Source organism: Lycorma delicatula, chromosome 1 (assembly GCF_047948215.1).
Source record: "Lycorma delicatula isolate Av1 chromosome 1, ASM4794821v1, whole genome shotgun sequence".
NCBI lineage: Eukaryota > Metazoa > Arthropoda > Insecta > Hemiptera > Fulgoridae > Lycorma > Lycorma delicatula.
Genome location: NC_134455.1, coordinates 81,904,321 through 81,917,262, shown reverse-complemented (window position 1 = coordinate 81,917,262; position 12,942 = coordinate 81,904,321). Strand labels below are relative to the sequence as shown.

The following is a 12,942-nucleotide window of genomic DNA, read 5'->3' as shown; positions in this document are numbered from 1 at the left end:
TAATATTTAAAACATTTTATTTTATTTTGTTTTACTGATATTACTGCCAACTGTTAGATTGTAATTTATTATGTTTTTAATAAAATCATCATCTTTGAATGTGATTCGGAAATTCATCTTTTTATATTTTTGTTTATATTTATAAATGTAAAATTTTTGAGTATACTCATTTCCTTTATCATTATTACAAACTTTCAAAATATCTCATTTTTTTTTACAATCAGCAATACTACATTTATGCTTTAACAGCTACATAACAGATACCTCTTTTTTTGTTTTGTAAGCTGTGTAATGTGTACATTACATTCATTGCACTTAATTTTGTATATTCCTCTTAAATTTTCTATATTAATTTTATACTTGTTATTTTTTAAATGTTTTATACTGTGGTTATTTGGTTTATATGCTTTTTTATATTTATTTTTATCATTAAGTTATTATCTTTTCTATTATTTTATCTGTATAATTATATTTTAGATAAAATCAATTAATTATTTTTGTTTTTTTTCTTGTTATTTTCTATTGTTTGTATTTTTGTAACATTATCATGGCATTTTTATTCTGTTTTTATAAATATCAGTTTATAGAAAACCAACAACAAATAATATTGTAATATTATTACATTTAAATTCTATCACCCTGGTCACAGAAAATTAATACATATAAAAACCATGATGTTTAGAGCTATACATCCAATACAAGAAATGCAGGACTGGTTACATAATTATTGTATTCCACTCTCAACTATGATGAAACCTCAACTGTATGAGATAATTAAAATGGAACAAAGAAAAATAGAAAGTGTTTACGTTAGATGAACTTGCCAAGAAAAAAAGAAAGAATATGAAGTATTATGACTACTCCCATTACCACCCAGACTTAAACCCTATTGAAATGGTTTGGTCTGAAGTAGAATGATACAGCAGAAACCACAATGCTACTTTTCACTTTAACAATGTTAACAGAAAGCCAAACTGAAATGGACGTATCGCATTGGAAACCTTATTGTAAAAAAGTTTTTAAAAAATGAAGATGAATAATATTAATCAGACACACATAATTGACAACACTACAGAATCTTTTCAAATTTCTTTGGAAGATGATAGTGGTGGTAGTGAAAGTGACGACACGAGAAATTCAAAACCAGCAATTTGGATGATGACATTCAACTACTTAAGTTTCTAAAGTGTTGCGTTTATTTTTTTATAGTTTGTGCATTATTTAAAATTGTGTAAATCATGCAGTATCTTAGTCTTTTATTTTTCTAAAGATCTATTAAACAATTTATATAACTTCAGTGTATTACACTTCATTTAATTCATCACTGGATCATCATAATGTTAATTGAAAAACAATAAGGTTTTTTATAAGGGATATAATTGTACATTATCAATTAAAAGTGAATTTAATATTAATTCTTGACGTTATTAATATCAACATGAGTGAAATAATAATTATGATAATAATAAATATTAGTAGTGCTAATTTTTTGTGGAGTATAAATATATACACTATTACGTAGCAAACCAAATGCTATGCTAAATGGGTAACAGAACGTCAGCTGAAGCGGGTTCAATTGATACAGTGCTAAGCTTCATGCCCTTTACTGTACCTTAATTTTTCATTAAAGTACTTTTGCGCAATCCCACATCCTCAATCATGATTGAAATAATTCCGTTACTGGATAATAAAAATAATGATAATTGCATACTAATTTACATGAGTGCTGTTATCTGTTACAGTTTATATAAGAACGTCTCCCTCAAATACTGCCTGATGGTTTATCAAACTGAAATTATACTTAAAATTAAATAATTTAATTTTATGTCACCTTTAATTAATTTCTAATATTTCTAAATTTGTGTTAATATCAGAAATAGAATATTTATTGTAAAAATTTCCATTTACCAACAATTTTCAAAATATATTTCCAAGTACTTTCAGATCCGTTACACCATCATCAGGGATTTCTTGTAAGATGTTAATTCAAAATTCAAATATATGATATTTAAATTATAAATTGTGACATTCATAATAGTCAATCATCAAGAAATAAAAAATAATTTGTAAATGCCAAATGTTTATTAAATTAAATCTAAACAATGTTTATAGTTTATTAAATGGTCTGCCATATTGGACAAACCTAATTTATTATTTTTGTAATTTTATAATGTTCAAGAAATCTAGTTTCAAAGGATCTATTTATTCTTTCCTATATAATTAGCATCACAATCATTACATATAATTTATATTAAAATATATTTACAGGATTTTGAGAGTAATTAGTACATGGTATCAGTCATACACAAAATTTTAATATGGACACTGTACATTGATATTCTCATTATATATATATATATCCTGGTAATAAACAATGAAATAAACAATGAATATCTCTAGTAATATTATATTAAATTCTTATAATGAAAATCTAAAATTGACATCTAATCAGATAGTAATAGAATGTTAAATTATTTATGTCAATATTGAAATAAACAAGGACAACCAAATGGAAACATCAGCATATAAATAACCTACTTCTAATAATATAACAATTCATAGAAAATCAAATCAGCCTCTCATAAAATTAATACTTACATAAATATGATGTAATAGAGCAATCAAGTACACACAATAACAAAAAAAAGTTAAATAATGAAATAAACATCATAAAATACACAGCAGTTTAAAATGGATATGATTAATAATACTTATAAAAAACAACTATCAAACAATAATAATAAAATAACTACCTTGTAACCAATACATAATAAGACAAAAGAGTAAAAAAATGTAAATAAAGTTTTTATATCTAGTAATATTGTAATTATCTAATATCATTGAAAACATTACTAAAATAAATAAATATTTAAACCATCATACATAAAACCACATAACCTATTTAACCACATAATAAAATATTAAAAAAAAACAAAAATATTAATAAAATAAACAACCTATGTGGACTTAATAAAATTAAATGTAATGATTGTGATGCTATTCATACAGATGCTTCATTTTAATATCGTGAGGTGATTTTCTCGTAAAATACACACAATACAAAAAAATTACCTAATAACAGTTACTCAGATTGAACGGGGTAACCTCATGGTAACCTTGGATTTGACCTTGACTGTTACTTCAAGGTTAACACGACATTTTCAAATGGAATAGCCTGTTTTACACTGGAATATGTTACATATGAATATGATAACACATGACGATGAGTATGTATACATATAACTTTTGAAGGTCTATACATAGACCTTTTTTTGAAGGTCATATGGCTAACCATTAGAGATAGTGTTATATGAGTTACACATTTCTGAAGTACATACAATATTTCTGGAATATTTACATTTCAGGCCATTTATCTAGCAAACTATGGGAAAGACCATAAAAATGAATTTAAACTATCGTATAACAATATCTATTGACTGTGTGACCTTCAAAAAAGGTCTAAGATCATGTGTGATTACATACTCTAAAATAAAATTTTCTGCTCTTTTCATTGCTGGAGTCAAAAATAGGTCATTCCATCTAAAAAAACATTGTGTTGACATTGAAATAAGGTCAAGGTCAAATCAAAAGTCACCAAGAGGTGTCCCTCTCCAATCTGAGGAAATTTTGTTCAGGTTATGTTTTTTATTATGCATAGTTATGAGAAAATCACCTGGAGCAATTAAAATGAAACGCCCTATTTAGGAAAAACAAATAGATTTCTTGAACATTGTGATTAATGACTTTTTTCTAAATCTTATTAAGTAAAGCAATTTACATCAAGCAATTAGACACAATATTAAGCAATGTTTCATAATAAATAAATAAAGGAAAGAGGTTAGCATCATACTATTGTAAAACTTGTTCAAAACCTCAATTAAACGTATCAATCAATCACAACATTGAGCATTAATAAAACACAAAATACTTACAATCTTTTTTACTATTTCTTCTAATTTATTTAGATTTGTTTTTATTTCTCCACATTTACTAAAAGTAGCATCAGCTGATAATTTAATATTATCAATAAGAGACATTTTATGTGTATGTAATTCCGCTAAAAACAGAAAAAAGCCTCTTTTAATTATATTACATATTTTTCAAGTTTTCAGATTATAAGAAAAAGTTTTCTAAAATTATAAAATTAAACTTACTAATTGAATCTTATCGTAGTGCATTTATAACACATTTATTTCAGAAGAAATATTCAATTAATGACTTTTGCACCACATTTTAATAGGCATATTGAGTCTGTTAGAAACACAAACATAAAAAAAAATATTGGGATATATAAGAGTAAGGGGTGAACAAAAATTATGGATGAGCTAAAAGGAAATGTAATCTTACATAAACTCAAAATTTTAGTTGGAAACAAAAGAAAATTGTTTGTCATGGTATACAAGATTTCTTCCCAGGCCAGATAACATAATTATAATGATTAAAAGAAAAAATCCATTAAATACATATGTAAGAAAATGAATGGATGGATTAGTAAAGTACTAATTACTAAAGACTAATTCAAAATTTGCCAGGCAAAAATTATCAGGTCAAGAAACACTGCTTCTTATAACAAAATTTTCAAATCTTAAAAAAATAAATTACAGTATAGCGATTATTAAATAATAACTATTATTAACTAATAAATATTACACTAGGGCTATTTCAAAATCAACTTTGTCCTACATATATCTACATTACTTCCACACAGTTGCCATCTGTATTCAGGTACTTATACCATAACCATAAACATTTACAGATCTTCCATCAAAAAACTCCACTAGCTGAATACCCATTTAGTCCTATCCAGTAGCTCCTCATGGGTTTCAAAGCACTAAATAATACAGTCAGACAACCTTCATCTTGATGAAGAGGTTGATATTCAGTTGATATTAAGTTTGGACTATGGTCAAATATATTAATTGATTAAGTAAAACCTTTGTGCAAAACTGCAAATTGGAGCCACAGATCTAGGTTACATGAATTTTATCAGTAAGATTCCCTTGTGATCTCAAACTGTTAAGGTTTCAATTCAATACTAAGTGCTTGAATTTTGCAGCTTGTAGGTGAATAAGTGCACAGCTACTGTTTGAAGTAAACCTTACTTTCTATATTCATAAATTTGACTCCTGTCTTACTCTGTATTAACTATTAACAATTCTAAGATATTAATTTCCTTTTCATTATAATACCAAAGACAAAGTCACTGTATATTGAATATGTCAATATAATCAGTCAGTAAACTGAATATGTCTGTTATTGATTTGGTACTCACTTTGCAAAGAATTTAAGTAAATTTTTCCAAATTTAAGTAAATTTATTTAAAAGATTAGAAATGAAATGATTTTTATCACATAAATTTTGTTAAAATATATAAATGGAATTATTCACAATTGTATGTTGATCTTTTCTCTCTCTCCTTGGGCACATAAATGAGCCCTACTCTGAATTTCTTACACGTCTAACACTTGCAACATTAATACTATAAATATTCATGAATGAATCTTAATGGTATTGTGTCCTTCCATTCTAAAAAATGATGATTTTGTCAAAGTAGTTTTTGGGTGTCCCAAGCATTAACATATTGAATGGATGTATGACCATATTTATAATCAGCACCCTACTTTTTAACATCTGAAATGAAGAGAAAAAGCCTTTGGAATCTAACTCCTTTTGCAAGCCCATCATGGTTAAACCTTTTAAAACGAAGAACTTGATAACAGCTTAAACTTCAAATTATCATTTTTCGAAGTGTCAAAACTTGTTTCCTTAACTAGATCGCCACAAAATGTATCTGAAACTTTGCAGCACTCCACCTAAAAATCAGATTTGACAAATGTCATAGTCATTTGGTCAAACTTGTGTCACCTCTATGTCACTGAAAACTTTCTGAATGTCCTCAGTATTTGATTATAGTACCTCACAGACAACCAATAATTTGACTACCAGCAATAAATTCATAGATGAATGTTTATCAAATTAATTATTTATTTATATAAACTCATTCTGCCAACATGACTAGTGATTAAAGAATGGAATATGCTTAAGTTTTTATGTTAATTTAATTTAAGTTTATATGCTAGTTTTTTCTATCTTAGTTTTCACTTTATCCTAAGATTTTATTCAATTTTTTCCAAGTCTGATAAAAGCTGCATAAACTCAATTTTAAATACAATCCTGAATATTAAAAATTATACAGAATACTTAATAATTGGAAAAATTAAAATATCTATAGAATTTCACAATAATTTATTAAAATTTCCAATTATGCTTTTGTTGTTAATTGTTTGATAGATGACAGCTATATAAAGGAGGAAATGAAATGATGGAACAAAGAACTAGTCTATGAACACAGGAGCAGCTTGGAACAATTTAGAATGCCACCTTTTAATAGGAGGAAAACTGAATATTTAATTTTGAATACATAAAAATTGATATTGCATGGAAAAATCATTCCCATTTCAAGATTTAAAATTAAGTCACTGTTATATTGGAATTTTTCTATAATTTAATAATCATTTAAACGTTAATTAACATTAAAATAAAATTTAAAATTAATTAAAATAAAACAAACTTACAAATATATTTCATATGATTCAAGTAAAATAACATTTCATCTTTAAAATGTGTTTCCCACAAGTTGCTGGCGACTTTTAAATTTTCATTAAATTCATTATAAAATGTTGAGACAGCAGTCTTGTTATCTAATTCAATTGATTTTACACGATCCAGTTTATCATGCAACAATTGTGTATGTGATGCAGCCTGACCTGCAACTTTTTTTAATTCACTTGCTTGTTCCATTAATGATTGTTCAGTAATTGTATGCTGCTCAACAATAAATTTTTCTTCTTTACATTGCAATTCTATCTCTATTAATTGGTCTCTAAGTTCTTGTAAAATACACTAAAACAAAATTAAAATTTTAAAATCATTCTTTTCCTTTACAGCTGTACTTATACATTCAAAGAGTAAACTAAAAACAATCAGTACACAAGAATAAACTAACAACAAGAGTAAACAAAGATTGTAGAAGTGAAATAACAAAAATTTGCAGAAACAATGTACATTAAAATTAAAAAAAAAAAAAAAAATCAATAATGCCTATTAATTCTTTTTTTTAATTTTAAAGAACAATAGCAAAACAAATGCTAAAAAACAATCATTATTTTTAAAGAATTTCATTTCAAACCACTACAAGAGCCTGATAAAGTAGGAATAATAGATTCTTTAATAAATAAGAATCAGCAGGCTGTCCCTCTTTAATAAGATTGTTAGACCTGTTAATAGACCTGTTGGTTCTATCTTTGAGGATTACCTTTCTTTTTTTAATGCATATAGTAATCTTTAATTATAGATTTATCAACTTTATAATAGGTTATTTAACTTCTCTTCTGTAGAAATGCTTTAAGAGATTAAAAATTGTTAACTGTTTTTTAATTTATTTTTCTTCAAATCCATAAATTAGGACTATTATAAATTTAATAAAAAAAAAAAGCTTGGATGTCTAGTTGTTTGTTTTAAGACTTGATGTCTTCTACTTTTACAAAAATTAAATGAATACTGCAGAGTAGAACATAATTCATTTTAAATATTGTTGCTTTTAGTTAATGCAGCCAATGAATCTGAAAACATACAATACATTGATGATGAGCACTACTTGAACTATTTCTAGAATTTGTTTCTAATGAGAAGTTAAGATATCATGGGTAAAATTGTGGTGGTTGGATAGCAAACAAAAAAGTGAAGATTTCAGTGACTAACTGCTTTAAATATAGAACTATAATCATATGTTATCAATCTGATTTTGCAGAATTAAAGAAGTATATCAAACCTATAAACCCAGATAATGAAACACAAAGCACCTAATTTAATTTATTCACTACTGAAAAGATAAAATAAATCATCTCTATGATTAATAATACAGATGATTTTATCAAAACTTAGATTCAAATGATGAGAGAAAAGAATTTCTTGAGGATTTAAATTGCTTATTATACCAGATAGATCTACTTTGTAAGAATTAAATATATAAGCAAAGCAGCCAACACTGGACAGAGATTTATTATGCCATCGATATTATAAACTGGGGAAACAGTAGAGATTCACTGAGTAAGAGCTATTAAAAAATTATAAATATAAAGTAATGAGAGTAAGGTGAATGTTTTCTTTTCATAATATAAATAAAATATTTTTCATTGTTAACATTTTCTTTTATAGTTTAATTATTAACATTATTTCTCTTAAAAATTAAGTCAAATAAATTAAGTAAATTAAATAAATAAATATATATTAAAATTAAATAAAAAAATATATAAATATATTAAATAAAATAAAGCATACATAATACAATTTAAAAATATTGTATTTCTCAATTTATGCATAAGTTTTGTAGAACCAATTAATCATGTAAAGAGGAGATTACTGTCCTGCTTTTAGTTAAAAACCATAAGTACAAATGCATCCCTATAACTTAAATCTAATCAAAAATAGTCTTAACAATCTGGTTTTGCCACTTAAAAAAGAGAAAGAAAATGATTTTATTTATTTAATCAATATTAGCGTTAATGGAAGTGACCATGTTATAAAATAATAATCTGAGTAATATCTACAAAGTTGTCAGCTCTCATTAATGTTGTAGAAGACTGAGTTTAAAATTGAAAGAGGGGTGAAACAAGTTGACTCAATATCCCCACAGATATTTAGTGTCCTAGAAATCACATTTAAAAAACGTAACTGGGATGACAAACGTGTAGGAATCAAAATTATAGAGAATAACTAATGAATCTAAGATTTGCCAGTGATATTGTGCTGTTTGCTAAAGATTTAACAGAATTGCAAATGCTCATGAATGAACTTGTTGCAGTCTGTAAAGAGAGAGTTTGTGAAGAATATACAAGTGTTAAAGAATATAAATCAGTATGAATAACTCACTACTTGCAGAAGTCCTACAACGTATAAAATGACATGGAGAGCATTTGGATGTAACTCAACAGTGTTCAAGTTCAGATTGCCTGTGACTCTTAAAGAAACAAGTACTTGATCAATGTGTCCTGCCGGTAATTTCTTAAGGCTGTCAAATATAAACATTAAACAATGCAATAAAGAGAAAATTAAATCAGCACTAATGACGAATGGAAGGAAGTATGCGAGGACTGATAGACTATATAGAAAGACAGCAGTCAGTATTAGATGTATCACAAAAATAATAACAGGTGTGCTGGAATATATAAAACATCTACAATGGCAGTGGGCAGAGCACATTGCAAGGAGAGAAGATGGCCATTGACTTGGCCAAGAGGAAGACTATCAGATTGATGGAATAAAGAAACCCCAGTGACTGCCAGAATCAACTGGAAGCGTAGGACTAAAGACAGAGGCATGGAGGAGACTGGAAGTGCACTTTGTCAGAGAGAGTGATTAGTAAGAGTAACTGAAAGAGGATTCATCCACAACAGATTGATATGGCTGCAAATAATAATAAATTTCAAGTTGGATTTACAGTATGGCTATGACCAGATGTTATTAATAATGACAATTGTTCTGTGATACTGTAAAACCAGAGTTCAAATCTGAAACAAACTTTGTTTAACTGTGTAACATTTTGTGGCTTGAATTCCATAATAAATCATATATCAATAAAGATGAATACTTCCCAATATCATTAAAACTTGAAATTCAATACACACATTGCCTGGACACTTATAAATATGGGTACCCAAAATGAAGAATTTCAACAATTATTTAAAAATGAGCTTATTTCATGTTCTAGAAAATTCTACTTAAACTTTAATTTACTTTTACATCCTAAAATTAAACAACCATATTGTTGTGAATCGTCAAAACTTCTGATACTGGGCCTGTGAAAATCCATGCACTTTACATGAATTACCATTACACAGCCCCAAAGTTACAGTCTGGTGCGGCGTCGAGAAATTTGGTATCGTGGGGCCCTACTTTTTTGAGGAAAACAGGAACACTGTAACCGTAACAGCTGATCGTTACGTAAATATGGTGAAAACATTCTTGAAAACTGAGCTGAGACGACGACAAATCAATCTGCCAGATGTTTATTTTCAACAGGATGGAGCTACGGCCCATACTGCCCGAGTGTCGATGGCTGCTGCTAGACAAATGTTCCCTAATCGCGTTATCTCCAGATTCGGTGATCTGCATTGGTCCCCTTGCTCACCAGACCTTTCGATGTGTGAATTTTTCTTGTGGGGTATTTAAAGTCTTTGGTGTATGAAACCAAACCTCGTACATTGGCCTAACTCCGAGCGATAGAGCAGAACATCGCTCAGATCGACCGTCAACTATTGGAGAGAGTGGAGGCTAACTTCAGAGAGCGTCTCCACATTTGTCAGCGTGAAAATGGACACCATCTTAACGATATTATTTTTCGTACATAGGTAAGTCAAACTGCATATTCTCAGAAACTTAATTCTGCCAATAAATTATTTTTTAACCTTAAAATAGTGGAGTGTCGTTAATTTGTAAAATGTCCATTTCCCGTGGCGGACCCGTTATTAAAAATGAAAAAACACGACTGCCAAAAAAAACATTGTTGACAATCATTGCTCTTTTTGTTCAGGTTTGGTTCCATCATGATTTCATATTATACTAGCAAATATTTGAATTTGAAAAATGTGAAGATTGGTTGCGAAGATGTAACACCATTTCCGAATAACTGTGATCTGTTAGATCGAGAGTGTACTTGCATGCAAAAGCTAGCCTTCAACCTACTAACAAATATCCCGTTTGAATTTTGAAAATTGGACAGTTGTTTGCAGAGATATTATAAGAGCACCTCATTTCATTTCCCAAAACAGTACCCCATGGCATCCCGTTTGTTACCAGTTGGTGATGTTTGGTCTAGCCTGACTCAAGGTGATCACATTACCTCACCACTAGCCAAACACAGTCGTCCATGGGAAGCCCATTATTATTAAACAGAAATTTTTTTAATTAATTTAATAATATTTTATTTAATATAAATTTAATTCTAATAATTTTTGTAATGTTATTCATTTGACTGATTCAATTCATTCAGTTTAAACCCTATTCACACAGTGATAGAAGCTCACAGTTCACAGTTCATTAATTCAATTTATTAAAGTTTGTGCTTCAACCGGCAAATCTCCATTACTACATATAAATATTCATACACACACACACACACACACACACACACAAATAAACAACCACACACTTATGTAGACTATGACACTCCTAGTATTGTAAGGATTCCAATGTGGGTTCATATATGTAAATAGATTCAACCATTCAGCTGCTTCAGTGGAACAAATGAACATTTGTTCATTTACATGCATACGAAAAATGTACACTCTAAATACATAACACTCCTTTTTGAGCAGTCGTGTAATAAAAGAAAGAGAGGAAAAATTAATATTTTGTAATAAAATTGTGGCACAGTGAGGACCAATGGTGGTGTGCTGGGTGGTTGCATACGACTCTCTCCTTCTATAAACAGTCCGTTTGTCAATTAATTTACAGATTATTTCATTTAATTTCTAAGCGTAGATTATTTTTATTTATATTTTACATTTGTATTTTTATTTATTTGTTAATTTCATTAATATAAGAAAGAAATTATTAGTTAATATTTAGCAGTAAAAAAAAAGGATTCTTTATTTAGCAGGAGAGTCATTGGTGTGCATCCAGCTGATGCATCATGTTCACTCTGTGCTAATAACAGCAGCTAGACTAGCAACTACTAACAAAAGCTCACATGAACACACACAAGCCAACTCCCAATTATCAATATGGTTAGCATTAAACATTATATTTATATTAAAAACTATTAAATTCTATCCCCACTCACTCCTTGAGCCTATTTTAAATATAAAAACAGGAAAATGTTCATAAAAATATTCTTTATGCACTAATATTTCTTTTCTTAAAATATTTATGTAAAATACTTAATATTCTTACAAATGGCTACAAATGCATTGAGGGTCTAGGGGGTAGAGCCCCCTGGCTAGATGGTTGGGCGAGCAAAGTAAGCCCTGACCAGCTAGTAATACATTAAGTAAAATGAAGCAGCACCAACAAATAAGAGTAAGAATAAAGAACATGCTCATATGATCGAACATACTGCCCATCAAAATATCATTATTTTTTTTTTTCTTAAATGTTTATAAGCAATAAGTAAGAAGAAGCAACACCAACAAATAAAAGCAAAAAAAGAACATGCTTACATGATAAGATTTATTCTTAAATGTTTGTAAACAATAAATATAACAGCAGCAATAATAATTATAAAATAAATTTTACTACCATAGTTCATTCATTCAATATCGTAGCATATCTTATAAAACACAACTATTTTCAATACAAATAAATCAACATTGAAAATACTTTTGATTGTTGATTTAGAATCCTATATATGATTTTTTGTGGCCTTTTAGTTACTATTAAATATACACACATATATATATATATATATATATATTTATACAGCCTATGACAACACCCCCACAACATAAAGATTCCAATGCGGGTTCATACATCTAAATCGGTTCGGTCGTTGAACTGCTACAGTGGAACAAACAGACACTCTAAAAACATTATACTCCTTTCTGGGCAGTCATGTAAAACCACTGTTTCTTAGATCTAAATTCAGATTTTTAAACTCCATTTTATATTTTTTATTTTAAATTAGATAAGATTACAAAAAAAACACTGTCTATGAAAACAAAGTCATTTGCAAGAATCCCATGAGAATACAAACAGCTTGACAAAATTTAGAAAACTAAGACAGAGATAAAACATAAAAATGTTGATAAATAGCATAAGTAGTTAAAGGTCTCTGTTAGTATTATTTTTTAAAAGCTAATTTTTAACAATTAATTACTTTGAATACAAAATATTTTACCCTTTTCATTTTTAATTTGGCAATTACTTTGTTTTACTTTATTATTT

General features: G+C 28.0%; 1 protein-coding gene across 1 annotated transcript in view; it reads right to left on the bottom strand.

Annotated features, from left to right (window-relative positions):
- LOC142319619 (kinesin-like protein KIF11) overlaps window positions 1-12,942 on the bottom strand; it is a 91,119-nt gene that overhangs the window by 36,982 nt on the left and 41,195 nt on the right. Inside the window, exons 10-11 of the mRNA XM_075357108.1 lie at window positions 6,576-6,903; window positions 3,933-4,057 (exon numbers count right to left, since the gene is read on the bottom strand). Coding sequence (XP_075213223.1) covers window positions 3,933-4,057; window positions 6,576-6,903 — 453 coding nt within the window. The remainder of the gene's footprint in view (window positions 1-3,932; window positions 4,058-6,575; window positions 6,904-12,942) is intronic.